Below are 19,916 nucleotides of genomic sequence, written 5' to 3' on the forward strand. Positions count from 1 at the left end.
CATATATAATTTAGATACAATTTTTTTTACAAACGAGAACAACAATACATGATATCTCCCTTTGAATGATTATTGTGTAGACATGTACCTATTACAAACAAAAAAAAATAAGAGAACAAGGTTAGAAAAGGCATTCGATGAAAATGAAGCACTCCGGATTAGTAAAATGTAAAGTAAAGTGAAATGAAAAACCCAACACATATGTATGTTGATTTACCAATTAATACTCTTTATCAGGATCATCGGAGTTTAGGTCAACTTCTTCATCATCTTGCTTCATGCCATCATCGTGCTCCATGTCATCCTCATTCTCACTCTCCTCTATGTTATTTTCGTCCCTCACCAAACTCGGCAGTTCATTTGATGTTGCCAACGGAAGGTTCATTGTATCGATCACTATCTTGAACTCATTTTCTCGAATGACCATACCATCCCAATCAATGTCTTCTCCAATTGTTGGTTTAATTAGATTATCTGGTCTTTCCTCTTGGTAAAATTCGATGTTTGTATCGTCTCCTTCGAAATGAAACCTTGACTTAGGGCTTGTTTTCATTGCCACCCACCATTGGTGTCTTTCGGACTTTTGCGATGGATAAGGTAGGTAGCATACTTGTGTTGCTTGAGCCGCTAACACAAACGGCTCGTAATTTGTAAGGCGAGAAGTATGCTTAACCTCAACAATACCATGTTTGCAGTCCACCTTGACACCGTTTATTATGTCAAACCAATCACACCCAAAGAGAATTACCGTGTGGGTATCATATTGTAGCTCAATGACATCTTGAAGAATTTCATAGTAATCAATTTGTGTGTTGTTTGCATCCCACTCTCCTTTAATGCAAACCTCGCTACTTTTAGTTAATATGGTTGTCCATACTTTTGTGTGTGAAATCGATACCCGTTGACTTCGCAACCTTCGTAGAAGTAAGCTTCTTTGGTCGGATTCATTCCCGCCATACATATGTAGTAATCGCCTTCCTCACGAGAATTTATTACTTTTTTATGTAACCAATTTTGAAGCTCTCTTAACGAATTTTTGGGAGATCTACCGGGTTTGTGGCTACTCTGGTGTTGAACATGCATGTATCAAACTCTTTGCATATTAGAATATGTCAATATATTAGATTTTGATACGTTTTAAAATAAAATTTTCAAATCATCAAAAACAAATTTATAAGATTGTATCCCATATACTTCTCACAGATTTCCGGACAATTGAGGATAACATAAGTGTGTGCAGCATTAAAATCTATTTCAGATAGAGGCCTTCATCTTTTTCCTGCCAATGCAACGGGTCAGAGTATCGAATATCGAAAGTTGTCCCACCGAATGTCTACTTGTTTCAACTCCTTGGCCAATGTTAGAATTTTATGCAAAGTAGTCTGCAGAAAATATACCAATTTCTTTGGCAATTGTAGCCTCTACGATCGGACCCTCAACCCGTGCCTTATTTATGACTCTCATCCTCTGTTCTTTGTTATGCCTGTAAATGCAACAATGGTTAAGTGTTAGCGACTTCATAACCTATTATGATTTATAAATAAAAGCTATAGGTAAGTTTAGTGTTCATTTATGTAAAATAAGAAGAAATTACAAACCACAACGAACCTTTCACATGAAAACATCCAACGGGACGCTACTGACCCACCCATTCTAGCCTCGAATGCTACATGCAACACAAGATGCTCTATTGAATTGAAGAAACCCGGTGGGAAATTTTTTTCCGCCTTGCACATTATGACAATGAAATCATCTTCTAATGTCGCAAGACAGTTTGGATCAATTTTCTTCGCATAAATCTCTCTAAAGAATGTTGAAATCTCACATAAAACATCCCGTACAGCATCCGGGACAAAGTCTCGAAATGCGATGGGGAGGAGACACAGGCCCGGCCCTGGGGCTGTGCAGCCAGGGCGACCGCCCCGGGCCCCAAAATTCTAGGGGCCTCAAAAAAGAAAAATTAGTTTGTATATATATAAAAAAAATTGTATATATTAAAAATAAATAAACTATTAGAGCTCAAATTTTGTATATATAAATGATTCAAATTTTTCTATAAATAAATATGATTTATTGGCATATCAATAAAAAATCTGATCGGCTAAACAATTTGATTTAGTCGGTTTAATGATTTTGAACCAAATCAAATTAGTTTAGACTAAACAGTTTGATTTATTCGGTTTAATGGTTTGGTTCAGTTTGCTTTTCAAAACCGAATTATAACTTCGGTTCGGTTCAGTTTGAAAATTTTCAAAATCGAAAAAACCGAACCGGTCGAATTTTTATATATTATGAATTTGGTCCGGTCTACCCCCAGTTTATTTCTTAATCAATTGCTTTATATACTTTGGTTTATTTCTTAATACCCTGGTTTATTTCTTAATACACTTCGGTTTATTATAAATCAATTGCTTTAAATAAAAAAATTAATATCTTTCGATTTGAACCGAAGAAACCGAAATAAAACTTTAGTTCAGTTCGGTTCAGTTCGATTCTATTTTTAAAACCAAATTATAACTTTCGTTTGCCTAGTTCGGTTCAATTGAAACCGAACCGAACCGATGAACACCCCTAATTGCTTCCATAAGTACTTCAGCACCATATGTTTATAAGTGTTTTTGCGTTTTAAAAGTCCAAATAGTCGATCCAAACCATTCAACCTAATATCCATATTAAAATGTACTTGGAGACCTAATTTTATATTTTTTTGAATTTTTTATTATTTTTTAAGGTAAGTAGAATTTTTTTTATGGTTCAGAATCTTCTAACTATCTTAAAAAAAGTAAAAAAAAATCCAAAAAAAATGTAAAATTTGGTCTCCAAGCACGTTTTAATATGGATATCATATTGAACGGTTCGGATCGACCATTTGAATTATAAAAATACAAAAATGACTTAAAGCATATAGTGTTGAAATACTTATCGAAGTGTATTGGCCGGTCTCATAAAAATTTTGTATATATAAAGGGTCCCAAATTTTCTTCCGCCCCGGGCCCCAAAATCTTCAGGACCGGTCCTGAGGAGACACTCCATGAACACGTGTAGATCATGACTTTTAAGTCCAACAAAGGTGTTAGTGGTTATATTAACCAACCTTGACTAATTGGATGTGTAGTCATCTGGAAATCTTACTACATCCTTGAGTTATTTTAAAACAATCACCTTATCAGATAGAAAGAGTGCAAAAGGGGCCTTTGGTTTATGCATCTTTTCCGGGTTGCCGTCCACCGGGATTAGGTGCTGGGTGGGATGATCACAATAAATAGCCAAATCTTTCTTTGTTTTTTCATTATCCTTGATTTTGGCACCTATGCTTAAAAGCGTGTATAGCAAGTTTTCAGTGAAATTATTTTCCAAATGCATCATATCCAAATTGTGTTGCAACAAACTGTATTTCCAATAGGGTAAACTCCAAAAGATACTCTTCTTTTGTCAATGGTGGATAACACCATAACCCTCAATCTGATGTAATAGTGCATCTTTACCCCATTTAATATCTAGGATCAAACTCACTATGTCAAGCAGCTGCTCTCCCGTCAATCTTGGTGGTGGAGAATTATTCTCGACTCTACCTTTTATGAAATTATTCTTATCTCGACGAAATGGGTGATCCTGAGTTAACATGCACCTTGTACTATCGAACCAAGTTGTTTTTCTACCATACTGAAGGTGAAAAGCTTTTGTCTTCTCCATACAATAAAAACACCCCAACCACATAGCATCTTATAAGTCGGGTAATCACTCACCGTCCAAAGTAGTTGCGCACACATCTGAAATTTTTTTTTTTTTTATACCCATCCCATGTCATTGCTCAGGGAGAAAGACTTTATGTTTTGTTCATCATAAAATGAACAGTTCATGTTACTCAAATATTCGAACTAGAATTATTTACGAACCTATTTTGAACAAAAAAGTTCGAATTTGAATTCAAATTAATTTTGAATCGAACTGATTTGCATTAATTTCAAATCGAAATAATTATGAATTTTTTCGAATCAAACTCGAATGAATCACAAACTACGAATTTTTTGTGCAGCCTTAGATATATTTGCAACATATCTATTAATTATACTGAAGATATATTTTGTATGATTATCGTTGGTCATGACATGTCACGTGTCTGTCTGTACATCAGTGGGTCCATTAATATTTATTTCAACATGTTAGTCTGTACCTTCAAGGAGAGGGTCCGGATCCCCTAAAGTAACCCAACTCTTGGGTTTTAGATAGAGACCGTTTGATTCGAATCCATCGTTCGAGATCGCTTCGGGATTTGAATTCGTTGCTCGGGATGTGTGCGCTCCACTTTTGATGGATTGTCACGAATTCGAATCGGACGATCCTGATCTAAAACCTAAAAATTGGGTTACTTCATTGGATTTGAATTCATGGGATTAGAGGTAGGTAGGGGTGTTTATTGGGTCCAGTTTAGTTGGTTTTGAACCGAACCGAATTAGTTTGGACCAAACGGTTCGATTTTTTTGATTTTTTCAGTTTAATTGTTTAGTTCGTTATAATTTTGGTTTAGTTTTGTTTGGAAATTTTTAAAATCGAAATAATCGAACCGACTGAACTTTTATATATTATGAATTTGATCCAGACAATTTCGATTTATTTCTTAATACCCCGGTATATTTTTTAATCTATTGCTTTAAATACTTCGGTTTATTTCTTAACATCCCAGTTTATTTCTTAATATGTCGGTTTATTTCTTGAGTAGAACTAGGGTGCTCTTAAGCTCACCAAAGTTTTGGTGAGCTTAACTCTGAAACTCATTAAATCGATTTCAAATGACGAATCCAAACCGTTGAAACTCGCCTACCTTACGTGTGATGCATCTACATGTGAAATTTTTAAACATTCGAATTAATTTAGTATAAAGTCAAGCGGTCAAAAAACGTTCAAAAATAAATGCACTAAAATTAATTTATTAACCTTCTAATTTTGACCGCTTGACTTTATACTAAATTAATTCGAATGTTTAAAAATTTCACATGTAGATGCATCACACGTAAGGTAGGCGGGTTTCAACGGTTCGGATTCGCCATTTGAAATCGATTTAATGAGTTTTAGAGTTAAGCTCACCAAAACTTTGGTGAGCTTAAGAGCACCCTAGTTCTACTCTTATTTCGTAATATAATTTGGTTTATTGTAAATCAATTGTTTTAAATAAAAAAATTAATGTATTTTAATTTGAGCTGAACAAATTAAAATAAAACTTTAATTAAGTTCAGTTGCAATGCTAAATCAGTTCGGTTCTATTTTTAAAACCGAATTATTTTTAAAACTGAAAAACTTTGATCTAGTTAGGCGAGGAATTCTATCCTCTTCATTAACTCATAGATCTGGACCGTCTGATTGAGATCCACATTAAAGGGCCCCATGCGTCGTAGGCTGGGGCGGATTGGCTCTGATCCTGATCAGACGGCAGACATGCATTAATCTAATCCCCGGGCTCCGATCCTGATCAGCGCACAGAATACGCGTTCGCGTGGGTTTAATTGCCACTCATTAAGCGAGTCTCGCTCCATCAGGCGTAATCCAAAATGGCGAGCTCCCTCTGCTGCTCAAACCCGCCGAACCTGAGCCCGGCCAGCGGCGAAGGCACCGTCGTCGACGATTTCGGTGGTATCAAGGCGTACATTGCTGGTTCCATCAATTCCAAGCGCGCTGTTATTCTCATCTCCGATGTCTATGGTAATTGCGTTGCGCATTCTCCTCTAATCCTCCCTTTGCCAAACTACAAATGGATTACTGTGTTTCCGGTCTGAATTAATTGAGTTGTAAAGTTTTTCTAGTAATTGGGGTTGCCATTGGCATTGTAGCCGCACATATAATTAAAAATATCTTCTTTTGAGAAAAGGATTAAAATTGTGGTGCCCCTAATTTTATAATTTAGAAGGCTTGGCACACATGGATTGACTTAAATTGTTGATGTTGGTTCTTTAACATATGGGGCATTGTACATTTGGTATTGATGTGTATTTTTCTAATTATAATTTAACTTCCTCCTGTTTCATATTATTCCAGGATTTGAAGCACCAAACTTGAGGTATGTTTATTGTTACTAAACTGCATTCTCTTTATGAAAGAAACACCAATAGCTTAATTTTCTATATATGATAATGGAAATCTTTTAAAGCATGAGTATAAATAAAATTCAATATAGACCAATGTTTTGTGCATGAATTATCACGATATTGATAACTTCCAAAAAAATTCAAAGAACTATGTTTCTTTTGAAAAAGGGCTGAAGAAAGTTTTATGTTCTTCAGCATACTACTTCTCGTCAGTAAGCTTTAAGTTCCCCATTTAGCAAAGCAATAATTGCATTTGTAGGAAAATAGCTGACAAGATTGCAGCTTCCGGCTATTTTGTTGTGGTCCCAGATTTCATTCATGGCGATCCTTTCAAGCTTGATGATTCAACAAGGCCTTTTCCAGTCTGGTTACAGTCTCATACAACAGTTTGTTTCCTTCTCTGCCTCTTAAAATAAACATCATTAGTGTTTTAAATACCAAATTCTTAAGTTCAACATTTATAATGTTTTGTAACTGCAGGAAAAAGGATTTGAGGAAGCAAAGCCTGTAATAGCAGCTTTAAAAGAGAAAGGGGTTTCCTCAGTAGGTGCTGCTGGGTATTGTTGGGGCGGTATGTGCTCTTCTTGTTAAATTTAGATTAGATTTATACAAAATAAACCAAACAAAGAAAAAAAAATTGACCACATAATTTAATTTGATCAGAAATCCTCTTAGAAGGCAAATAAATTTGCAAGATACTAGGTCTGCTACATTTGCAGCACAGCTTGTATCTGTGCCATATATCTTCTTTCTGATTTGTTATTAAATTTACAGTTTTATATGAATATTCTTTGAGTTTTTTTTTTATGTATGTACTTGTTCACTGGCAGCTAAGGTCGTCACTGAACTAGCAAAAGCTGCTGAGATTCAAGCTGCTGTTTTGTTGCATCCATCTCTTGTGTCTGTTGATGATATTAAAGGTATAGTTCTTCTTCAGGAATGTTACTGATTCCAATGTTCATTTATTCTCCAGAAAACTAACTTCGAAGGTGTTCCAGTTGTAAACAACATAAATTGAGATCAGTTACTAATTAGTCTGAGACTGGTTGGGGTCAAATACTTTATAATTTGAGCAAAGCTAGGGTGTGATGTGCTCACTAAGAGAGGTTGGTGAGCACAACTCCAAAAGTCTATCGGATTGTCTTCAAACGATGAATCCAAACCGTTGAAATCCATCTACTTCGTGATGGATGCATGTACATGAAACTTTTTGAAAGTTTTGAATTCATTTAGTACAAAGTCAAGCAGTCAAAAAATGAACCTTTTATAAATTGTTTTATGTATTCATTTTTCATCATTTTTTGACCACTTGACATTGTACTAAATGAATTCGAAACTTTTAAAATTTTGCATGTACATGCATCACTCATAAAATAGATGAATTTTAACAGTTTGGATTCGTCGTTTGAAGTCAATTCGATAGACTTTTGAAGTTGTACTCACCAACCCCTCTTGGTGAGCACATCACACCCTAGCTTTGCTCATATAATTTTATGCCATTATAAAGGAAAAAGTGATTCTGGTCCTAAACCATTGCAATCTATTTACACAGTTCCTTGAGCATTTTGCGTTTTGCCCTTTTTTTTGGGTTCATCAGCTTTCTAAACTGTTGGATTTGGTTTCATCAGGTCGCTGAACCATTTTAGTGTCAGTTAGCCCCTAATCCGTATGGTGTTGCAGTACTTATTATCACCTAATCTAATGACATCCATATTAACTTTTTTTGAGACAAGTATTATTTACTAGATCCATATGAGGATGTAGTTACGGTCTTTGGGCCATTGACTAGTGAATGTAATGTAATGGCGAGGACTAATTAAAACCCAATGCCCAGGGGCTATTTGAATAAAATGAAACTTTGAGGGTCTCATTGAACAAAGTGCAGTAATTGACAGAGCTTATTTATCATGGGTTGGAATTTGTTGACACCGGATTAGCTTGGCACTGCTGACAATCAACTAAGCTAACTTCTTGTTTGGAAATCCATCCATTGGTGTCATCTACACCATATATATACCATGCACATGAAAAATCATGAAATTTGATATAGTTTCACCATTACGAAATGACTTGAAAGTTTGCAATGTTTCATATTTTGTGGCCCGTGATGAAACATCAAATCAAATGACAATAATATTGCTTGAAATTTTGTTCAAGGTTGTTAAGTTAATCCATAAAGGCTGTTAATACGCCTAAAAACTTTTTTGCATTTTTTCCATTTTATTTTATTTTATTTTATTTTATTTGTTCAAGATGTCAAGTTAATCTATAGTCACTAATCCCAGTTCCTGCTTCCATTTTGTTGGAGTCCTAAATTAAAAAAATAAAGAGTCACCTCAGTGCCTTGTCTTTTACTGCATATCACACCCTCTTGTTATTAGTCTCATCCTACTCCGAAATTCGTATAACCACCCAAGTTTATTTTACAAAAGTAAACGAGTCCCTAGCAAACAAGTTTGCATTTCTTAAATAAAAGCCCCTGAGAATATACAATATAGAGGAAAAAAAAAGCAATACTTTATCCTGCCACAAGACCCCGTCCCCTTTCCCTCTTCCTTGCAGGTGGGCTATCTATATTGGCTCTCTGTGACAACTTCCAAGGTCACAGACCTAAAATGAATAAGTCAAAATCTGACTATTTTTTTTAATTATGGCTCTTGTTGTTATCATAATTCAAGGTTTTAGAAGTTATCTTATTTTACGAGTAAGTAAGAAGTAAGAAAACTACAATAGAAGATTTCAATTTAGATTTTTTTTTTCCATGCGGGAGCTTCTGTGAGGCATTTTATGTAACAGTTGCTTATATTTGCAGTTGTTAATTTAGTTCAGATGTTATTATTTTATTTTATTTTTTTTCTAATAGATGCACTTGTTGCCATTGAAATTGATTAAAAACTTTTATTTCAATCAAATTATATTTTTTTCCTCTCTTGGTCCTTCTCATTAATTGTTTTTTCTTGACACGAGTTCAGAGGTTAAATGTCCTATAGCTATACTTGGAGCTGAAACTGATCACCTCTCGCCACCTGAACTGGTGAAGCAATACGAAGCGGTTCTAGCTGAAAAATCTGAGGTCAGTTTCCTTACAAAATTTGTGACAATGGACAACTAAGGAGCTTTCATAATTCTCGGGTTAGCAGCATTTTGTGTTTATTATGACAACCTATGGCCCTGCCATCCTATGCAGGTTGATTACTTTGTTAAGATATTTCCTGGAGTTGCACATGGATGGGCTGTCAGATACAAGGCTGATGATGAATCAGCTGTTAAGAGTGCTGATGAGGCACGCACTGACATGCTCGAGTGGTTCAATAAGCACTTAATTTAAATATGTATTCCATTATTGCTTTGATCTATCAATTAATATTGGTAGCTCAGAATGGTCTGCCTAGTTCATTTTTGAGAGACATTGCTTGTTTCATCTGTCTGCTTGTATTTTTTGTTAAATTTCTTTGCTTTCTTGTAGTGTTGCTTGAACTGAAGTCCCCCCTGAAGACATTCTCTTTTGTATTTTGAAGCATCTTAACCATGCTAATAACATGGATAGGTGAGTTCGCAATGGATTGTGCTTTCACCAACAAAAATCTAGACATGATTCATGTCATCATGTACCAATGCTCATGTAATCAAATTCGCATCCTCTGAGATATCTCATATTTTGCGTGACTTTTTGGAAAATCTCAACCATTGCAATACGTTTTGCGCGAATTCAAAGCTCAAATAATACTGACCCCCTACGTCACCCCCCGAATAAGTCGGTCACGCAAAATATGAGATATCTCAGAGGATACGCACTCCATGTAATCTGGGCCCTAGACGAGGTCTGTATCCTCTAGGGTATGCTGCAGTTAGGACTTAGGAATGGTCTCATGGGGACTCGTGACTGTCTAATTTAACACAATCAACGGTTTAGATGCTGTCAATTTCGGTGAAAGGATGCAAGTTGGCATCGATAGAAGGGGCGGTGTTAATAACTTAATATCAAGGCCAGGTTATTGATCGGCGGTTAAAATGTATAAAATCGTCAACTTGACGAAAGATTCTGTTAAATAAGATATGAAGTAATATATTTACAAATTGGCGAGTGGATCTACATATTTTAGAAACGAGTAGTTGTGTACCAAGTTAAAAATAAGATCTTAACATGAACTATTTCCGGAGTAGGTGTCATATGATTTCATGTTACTATGACAAATAAATTATTTCTGTCAGCCATGTGGAACGTTACTACTTACCACCGTGTTATTTTAATTTTGTCCTTTTTATTTCTCGCCGGTCTTAAATGCATGCATATACGATATATCTTTAGAAACATTAGAACCAGTATTTACAGAAGCTTAATTTTTTTTTTATCCCTCAAAAGTTAATTTGGGTGTTTGGATTACCCTTCTATCCTCTTGCCTCCTTTATAACTTCTGCTGATTAACAAGTTGACTTACAAATGATAAGTTTTTACTTTTTTCTTAACACATACTTCTTAAAAATATAATGTACGGAAATTCAGTGACGTTCAGTTATGCCATTTTCATACGATTATCAGATATGTCTAACAAAATTATAATTGTGCAAGTGTTAAAGTGAATAAATAAATACAAAAAATTGCTAAATATATTAAAAAATATATATTTTAATGTTAAAAACAAACAATAACATGATCATATTTTTTATAACTAATGTTAGCTATTAATGTAACATTAAAAGTATGTAATTATTTGTTAAAAAACTAACAGAGACATCCAAAACTAAGCAAGATGAGTGTGACTGAAAATATTTTCATACATAAAAATAATTAAAGACCGTGCTGATGCAAATAGCAGTGCGGCTTGAAGCTAGCAAGAAAAATAAAATTAAAGTCAAGAAGATACAAGTGCAAGCAACCTGTCAATTTGCCTATCGTTTTTTTTATTTTACCTCAATTATGTAAATACTACATTATAAATAAAGAATGAAGAACGCCAAGCTTTACCCCAAAATTAGGCCCGGGAATAAAATAAAATTTTGAAGAGAAGTAGTTTCGCTTGTATCTTGGCACTTAATCATCGTATGGTCATGTACATCTTATGTTTTTGGCACTTAATCATCGTACGGTCATGTACATCTTATAAACATAATTTATTTGTCAAATACTAATTGTTTGAAGTATGTATATGGATTAATTAGGCGAGTCCTCTAAATGATTGAATCATTTCATAATATGGACAACATCTTTTAAATCAATTAAAAAAATGTTAAAATTTTAAAAATATAAGTTTATGGATAATATTTGCATGATTTCGGTAGCTAATTAATTTTTCTGAAGAGAAGGATCTTGGTGCCAGTTTTATAATATTTTTTATATTAATAATTTAAATAACGAATTTGAGACGACAGTAACGAATCATTTAATTAATGTTTCAAAAAGAAGGGGCTCTCCATTTTCGGTGGATTACATAGAAATTTAGGATACATTACATGTACATTAGAAGAAAGATAAATGCTATTTGGTAGCTTCAGGTTCTATCTTTTCTTCACTCTCTGTTTTCTCAACTTCTTGCACTACCTTTTCATCCTCTCCTTCCAAAGGCTTCATCGTATAATACTTCGCGCACACAAAATAGTATGCAATATTAAATATTTGTATCACTGTAACTAGCCAATAATAACTATCCAATTTTCCCTTGTTAAGATCATCTGGAAGCCAATCTACTCCTCTTTTTGTACAATTATGCACAATAGTCACTAATGCTGTCCCTAAATAGTACCCGAATGATATTGCAAGCCAGAATAATGCCGTGGTGCTACTTCTCATGCTCTCCGGTGCTTGATCATAACAAAACTCCATCTGACCCACTGAGAAAAAGGTCTCGGTTAAGCCATGTATGGCAAACTGAGGCACAAGCCAGAAGATGCTGATAGTATCCCCATGTAAATTCATTGCATTTTTTCTCTTTGTTTCGACAAGTGCGGCTGACACGTTAGACAACATAGCAAAGACAAGCCCGATACCCATACGCTGGAAGCAGGTAATTCCAGTAGGTCTTTTGGTAAACCTACGTGTTAAAGGGACAAAAACTCGGTCGTATAATGCCAAACTAGTGAGCATGGCTATGACAGTGAAGATCGAGATAGACCCTGCTGGGAATTGGAAATGGCGGGTGATGTGCCGGTCCATTATGCGCCCTTGTTGTATTGAAAAAGTGCCGTTGTGTGAAAGAGCCATTATGAGAACTACATACATGACCCAGATTGGGAGCATGCGTGTGATAGATTTTAATTCCTCTACACGGTGCACTGTTGCAAGACGCCAAAGGTTGGGACGACCAGAGGGTAGCATGTCACCATCGATGACTATGGCGGCTCGGTCAAAGAACCTGCAATAAGTCACAAAAATGAGTTAACCCTATAAAATTAATTAAATGGTTGTGTATTATGTGCAGATGGTTATAACATCGGATGAGCTGGATTCTTGATAAGTTTTGCTATAGACAAAATGCTTGCTTATATTATGATGCATTCATGTGTTAGTTTTTTTTTTTCATTAAACTTTAAAGCTAATCATGAAGTTGACGACAGTATGCAAGATGTCTGACTAAACTAATTGTTTAAGCAATATTTGTTTATTAAAAGAACAGTACCTGCAAATCTTCTATATTATAATTCACCAACAGATAGTATTCACTTGAGCACATAGGAATAACAACAAAAAGACTGAAATTGTATTCTGGATTCCCCTATAGCAGGAGTAACAAAAATTGGAAAGAAAAAAAGAAAAAGAAACTGAAGTTGTACTCTGGATTCCCATAGAGCACCTTACCCACCTAGCTAATTAGAATATCAATCATAGGTCCATATAATTTGTGTTTATATAATTGTAATTATGAGTCCATAATTAATAGTGACTTTATCGTTCGACAATGAGTAAATATACAATCATAGTACTAACTACAGCAGATTTGGATTGGATTCAAGAAATAATTAGTGTAAACTTACTTCAGCTGATCTGTGTGCACTAATTGGCCAGTGACTGAGAGTTTGGCATCAAGCTCCTTGTCCTGATATAACAAATTCACATCATCTGGCCGAACTGCATTTCGTTTCTTGATAGCGGCAATGATGACCTGGGTCAACCGGGTCAAGGGGCTGCCGCCTGGCTTAATCCTAATGTAAAGCGGGTACCCCACGACAAAGAATACAACAGATAGTGCCATGACCATGGTTGGGATGCCAAAACCCCATCCCCACCCGACATTGTCTTGTATGTACACTATCAGTGTCAAGGCCAGCAAGGATGTGAATCCCATGCTAAAGAAGTACAGGTTGAAGAAGCTATGTCTGCCAGATTACATGAATCATCTGTAAATTAGTATCCAAACAGACAAAATGTTGATGTACTTTAAGCAATTTGGGAGTACGGTTTTAAAATAGTTGTTTGGTCTCTGTATGCTGGCTATAGAACTGAGCATTATGTATTCCATGTGTAAATTTAAGCAGTTTGCTACGATAATTTGAATACAAATAGTTTGAACAGGTTTATGTGTATGACTAATTATAAACTACAAGTTACGGTGTGAAAAACAAATACAGAGATTGGGTACCCCTTTTTAGCAGTCGAGTCCATTCCATCGAGTTCATACTGATCAGCACCAAAAGGAACAACGCATGGCCGAATACCTCCGGAACCGATTGCTGTGAAAAGCAATGAAGTATACAAAACGAAAAACTGCCACGAAGATGCCTTTTGACACAGCTGATGATCTGCACAAGGTGGCGGGTGGAGGGATGGAGCAACAGCTGAAATAGTTAGACTAATCATGCCAATTAGGAAGATTATCAAACCGACAGTTATGGACCAGAAACGTCCTGCAAAGGAGTCGGCAATTAAGGCACCGATGACAGGGGTCAGGCTCGAAGTGCCGCTAAAATTCGTCAGTGCATTGGAGGCTTCAACCATTGGCATGTGCATTATCTGGGTCAAGTAAGTAATCAAATTGGCATTGAATCCTGTGCTGGCAAACCTGTCGCAGATCTCATTTGCTGTAGATAGATACAGGTTGGACGATATATCAGTAATCAAGTTACTGTGATTTGTGAAACTGGTGAAGGCATTTGAGTAATGCACAGAAAGTTAGATTAAGTAATAAACCTTACCTAGTATGAAGGGCATGGTCTTGAAACCACCCTGTTTTCTTTTCTCCTCTCTTTCATCTTCAGACATTGCTGAGAGATAGAATTGCTTAAACCTCTTTCGGTGGGAGAGATGGGGAATGAACAGTCACTCCAATCTCTTCATGCCCACTAGTCTGGATGGATTGATTTATAAATACACACACGTTTACCAACTCTGTCAATTTATAACATTTTCTGGCATATGAATTCTGAAATATAAAGGACTACAGCTTACAGAGACTATATTATAAGCCAGGTTGATCTCCTTATCTTAGTGAACCCAAAACCAACAGAAACCAAGAAGCTAATACAGTACTGAAACTGTCATTGGTGGATGTAAATCTGTGATGAATTTCATTGTTTTATGTGATTGAAGTTTCTAAAATGTCACAGATTCAAGTTAATAAAATATGTTCCGCCATCTGGCATCAAATTTAGAAATTTTTCCTATTTTTGACCTACGAACTCAGTCTAGTAGTCTTACCTGCTAACAGGTCCTGTACATATGTATCAAAGTAGTGATTTGCTCACGGTCGGTCCGGGCATACCCGGGCATGGGCACGGGTGGGCGAGGGCACGGGCACGGGTGGGCGAGGGCACGGGCACGGCGGGTATACGGGTACCACAGGCCGGGTATTACGGGTTTTTTTTTTCAAAAACCCTGCCCTGCCCGTTTAATACCCGTGCCCGTTATACCCTCGGGGGCATGGCGGTCCGGGTAGGGGGGCCGGGCGGTCCGGTCAGGGTTTTTTTTTCTGTTTTTTTTACATTGTCGTTGTCGTACGAATATCAAATAGTGTATATAAAAAATATTCATGCGAAAATTTGTATATTTATTCGGCTAAGTACAAATCTATTTATTTATTTCTTTACACGAGTCATTTTATTTTCAAATTCTCACTCTAATTATATAGTTTCATAATTTATTTATATCTCGAAATTTTTAGTTTACATTTTAAATTGATAATATATTTTCTAAACGTTCATTTATTTTTAATAGGTTAAATAAAATATAAATTAAAAATATAATTAAATCAGAAACTTTAAAACAATAAAATACAAATACAAATTTTCTTAAATCAATTACTTTAAAAATAATTATGAATTATTTTAAAACAATAGATTAAAAAATAAAAATTACCCTCCTCCTTTATTCCGGGCTTGAGACCGGCTATGTAAAATAACATAGGCGGAGTTATAACTTTTTTTTTATTAGTAATTCTTCTTTAAAATGAATAATTTAAAAACTAATTGAAATGTTTAGAAATTTATAATTTAAAAAATAACCATAAAGATTAAAAGAGGTTAGAAATTTATACCGACACTACCTATCTAGTAGTTTGGATTTATATACCATTGTTCGCTCTCTTCGGCACCGTCTGAATTCGAATTAGCCTCGTGCCACGCCTCGGTACCGCTTTCTTCAGTGTCGGCTTCGGATGATGATGCTTGTTGAGGCATATGTTGCTTGCGCTCTTCAGCAGCAATCCAATCTTTCAAGCACACAAGTCTCTAAAAAATATTTGCACCCAACTTACTGCGTTTATCGGAGAGGATCCTATTCGCCGAACTAAAATAACTTTCGAAAGGGACGGTTGACACGTGCACAGCAAATACGTCGCGGGCCATCATCGCCAGCGTTGGATATGTAGGGATTTCATGTGTATGCCTATGTGGCGAGTATTTAAATTTTTTTCTATTACCACTTGGCTCAATACACAAATGACGTTATTTATATGACAATAGCAAATAAGAAACTTCTTAATAATTTCATCAAGCACCTAATGTGTACTAAATAAAAACAAATAAATTTATCCATTTCTCACACAAGAGGAGATAAAAATTTATACCTAAAGAGATTGTCAAATCTCTTGATTAGAGGGAAATCAATTTCCCTTCTAGATCTCTTGGAAACCACATCTTCGATTGAAGCGCCTCTCCACCTCTTGGTTCACCTTGAACCTAAACAACAAACTAGCACACCTCTTAGATAGATGAATGTGAAGTTTAGAACTTAGATCCAACCACCTAGCAAGAAGAGATGAGAGATGATAGCCTCCCTTCAAAGTTTCGGCCAAGGGGAAAGGAAAAACGTGGCTGCTCAAAGGGGCTGATTTTGGCAAGGGTCATAGGCAGAAAATTAGCTTATTTTTCTCCTAAATGAGTCCCTTTAAATAGGCAAGAGTTAGGACAATATTTGTGTAAGGTTTTAAATTAATTACACAAATGCCACTAGCCTTATTTAGCCATCTCATGCTCTCTTTAATCTCATCTTGTGATTGGTTTAATAAATTAATTTATGAACAAATAATATTAGTCATATTATTCTCTTATACAATGTCTTTATTATTCTTATAATGCATTCAAACATTATACCAAATAATATTTGCACAATTTCACAAATTTATTTATGATCTAAGCATGTCATATTATGACATTTTATTTTAGCATTTCATCTCATGTATTTTATCTTATACATCATTATGAAATGTAAAATACTCGTTGTTTCTCTTCAGTTGGTGTGACCGTATAGAGGATCTATGTCATCTTGGCAATAATATAAAACTTTATATTATTGACTGTAAGAGGTTCTATCATTACATTATAGTTATCCAAACGACATAGTAATCATTTACTCAATCCACTAATTTTGTGTCTATCCTTGTCACATGATATTATGAATAATATGCAAAATAGGATCGTGTCATTTTTGCATTATATTCGTTTTCTTGGTCTCTCAAGTGAATTATAATTATAACTACATCAGTTATATTGCATGCAATATAATTTCACTTTACCAAGGGGCCCAGTAATATCATAACTCAAATTGAGGGACAATGATAATATTAACATATAGATTTCTCCCGCACAAGTTGTACACAACGAACTACTATTTTATTCCTATCGTAAGATAGTATTTAAATAGCAATCACATTATATACTTCTCATGTGAAAAACCTACACATATCATATCTAAGATTTTAAAGACACAATGGAAACATTAATGACACAAAACACAATCCATATAATGTTCCATTCATTTAGGTCATGTTAAATATATAAAATATACATTTTTATATATTCATGCAATTAAATGATAATCCTTTATCAACATTTATAGAACTTCAATGTACTTTAATCTACATGACAATCTTCCTCGGTAATTAATGTTCCTCCTTAATTACTAGATCGTGAACTTATTTAGTGATTAAATGTTTCTCATCTTAGGAGTTCTATGATTCAAGATCAAGAGCATCTTTTTGAATACTTTCAAAGATATAACATATAAATCTCAAGAAACAAAAATATTAATATTCGTAATAAAATCATGAACAACACATAAATTATTATTAAAATATAACTTTCAAAACACACATCCTTCAGGATAGGCCCTTTGATGCCTCCTCCACCAAGCCATGACGTCAAGTCCATGTTCATTTTCGTTGAGCATCGACATATATCTCAATAACTCGTTTGTAGATGTGTGCGGTTGGCTCTCCGACTGAAAATCTGCTAATAATCCACCACTGCTAGTGCTCCTGGAAGTGGAACTATTAAAAATAATAAAAAATAGTTGACAAATAATGTAGATATTATAAATAATAAAGATTAAAAACACATGTATATTTATATTCATACCTAGGGGCGGCACGGGACGAAGACGGGTTTTGGTTGTTACTCATTCTTGAGTTGTATATGTTAAATATCTCATCGAACTTCGAATTCACGTATGCCTCCACCTCGGTTGAGTCTAAATGTAGATTATGTTTGTACCTTTCAACTACTTTGATCGTGTAATACTTCTTGTATACCGAGTTGAGGCAGTTCGCGATAATGGCCAGGAGGGGTACATCTTCCCAATATTTTAGAAACAATGGTACTGTACGGGGAATCCAATAATGGATTTGAAAATTACATTTGTAGTGTACGGGGAATCCAACACTCGAAAACATAATACCATTCTTTGTAATACTCAATTATCATCAATCCAATGCCCGGTAACACAAGAGTACCCAAGGCCATATTTACTGGCAGTCCATATATCGGAGGTAATTGAGACCTTATTGTTTTGGTATGCAAATTGAGCTTGTAGGTCATTTTTTTTGTAATGGTACACTGTTTTTTATTTCACTAACCATCTTTCTATGATGGATCCTCTTGTACATTGGTTGACCACACCCCCGAATGACCAACCTGGTAAAACTCATGCAATCACCCATACTTATTGGTTGTTCTTTATGGGTAATGTACCGAGCCAATTCACTAAGTATTTTTGATTCATCGTATTTTGGGTTGGTTCTGGTACCATCCGCGTTTATAAGGGTTTGGATTTCTCTCGGTTCAGGATTTTCACTTGGAACCTCACCCTTTCTTTCGTGCATTTCGGCATGTCTCTTAAAGCTAGTCATACCACTAGTTTGTTTATACTAAAAATTTTTCTTGCAACCTTTTACCTTACATTCTAGATAGTGCATAACTCCGACGTTATTTTTAGTAATGTTATAAAATTTCACCCACAGTTGATTGTATTCGGGAGGAGGTCTGTCTTCTTTCCTGCTGGTTCTTGTGGCGGGACACTTGTCGAAGGAGGGACAACTTCTTCTTGAATTTTAGGTTCACCTGTCCAAGGAGTACCTCCTATAGGGGCAGTGTCAATGAATTGACTCGATGCTACAGAAGAAGAGCCCATGCCTCCATATGTATACGGTGGTGTCGGTTGAAGTGTTTCTTGTGGAATGAATACGTTTGGATCGTTTGAAGTATAATACAGTGGCGGTGCACTCATTTGTGGGGGTTGTTGATAATTTGTTTGTAGCATTTGGTCCTTTCTTGAATAATTTTGTGGACAAGGGTATGAATAATTAGGTGGTGGCATTTGGGAGGAACTATCAGTATAATTGGGTTGATAATCTTGTGGATAATTAGGTGGTGGCATTTCGGAGCCAAAAAGATCGGTCGAAAATCTCGTGATGGTTTCTTCCACCGATTTGCAATGAGGAATTGTCATTTTTTAAACCTATTCAAAAAAATAAATGTAAATTACTTAACACATTCAAAAAATATATCTAACCTATTTATTTAACCTATTCAAAACAATTCTAACATACATTTGAAAAATAAATCAGAAATTAAAAAAACAGAAATTAAAAAACAGAAATTAAAAAACAGAAATTTAAAAAACAGAAATTTAAAAACAGAATTTAAAAAACAGAAATTAAAAAAAATAGAATTTAAAAAACAGAAATTAAAAAACAGAAATTAAAATAACAGAAATTAAAAAACAGAATTTAAAAAACAGAAATTAAAAAACAGAAATGAAAAACAGAATTTAAAAAATAGAAATTTAAAAAACAAAAATTTAAAAATAGACCCTACTAGAGTGCTTCAATTGGAGTGTTGTATTAGGGTTGTAAATACCCCATTATATTGCCATCTGGAGACCCTACTAGAGTGCTCCAAACACCTTCAGTTGGAGTGTTGTATTTGGGTTATAAATGGCCTATTATCTTGCCATCTTGAGACACTACTCGAGTTCTCCAAACACCTTTAATTGGAGTGTTGTATTAGGGTTGTAAAAGCCCTATTATCTTGCCATTTGGAGACATTACTAGAGTGCTCCAAACACCTTCAATTAGCATGTTGTATGAGTGTTATAAATGCTACATTATCTTGTTATTTGGAGACTACTTG

At 35.0% G+C, this 19,916-nt stretch overlaps 2 protein-coding genes across 2 annotated transcripts; one reads left to right on the top strand and one right to left on the bottom strand.

The window, feature by feature from the left end:
* The first annotated feature begins 5,507 nt into the window (after positions 1-5,507).
* Positions 5,508-9,557, top strand: LOC144567608 (endo-1,3;1,4-beta-D-glucanase-like). The gene is made up of 7 exons (XM_078317780.1): positions 5,508-5,697; positions 6,031-6,052; positions 6,340-6,466; positions 6,561-6,651; positions 6,911-7,000; positions 9,053-9,153; positions 9,268-9,557. Exons 1-7 carry the CDS (start codon positions 5,547-5,549, stop codon positions 9,406-9,408), a joined length of 723 nt encoding a protein of 240 aa, XP_078173906.1. The 5' UTR covers positions 5,508-5,546; the 3' UTR covers positions 9,409-9,557.
* A 1,897-nt stretch (positions 9,558-11,454) lies between these two features.
* LOC144567319 (protein NRT1/ PTR FAMILY 3.1-like) lies at positions 11,455-14,354 on the bottom strand. Its single transcript, XM_078317424.1, has 4 exons — positions 14,208-14,354; positions 13,655-14,093; positions 13,050-13,391; positions 11,455-12,430 (listed from the first exon to the last, which is right to left on the bottom strand). The coding sequence occupies exons 1-4, from the start codon at positions 14,272-14,274 to the stop codon at positions 11,557-11,559; spliced, it is 1,722 nt and encodes a 573-aa protein (XP_078173550.1). The 5' UTR covers positions 14,275-14,354; the 3' UTR covers positions 11,455-11,556.
* Positions 14,355-19,916: the final 5,562 nt, after the last annotated feature.

The sequence above is a fragment of the Carex rostrata genome, chromosome 16, assembly GCF_964058835.1.
Source record: "Carex rostrata chromosome 16, lpCarRost1.2, whole genome shotgun sequence".
Taxonomy (NCBI): domain Eukaryota; kingdom Viridiplantae; phylum Streptophyta; class Magnoliopsida; order Poales; family Cyperaceae; genus Carex; species Carex rostrata.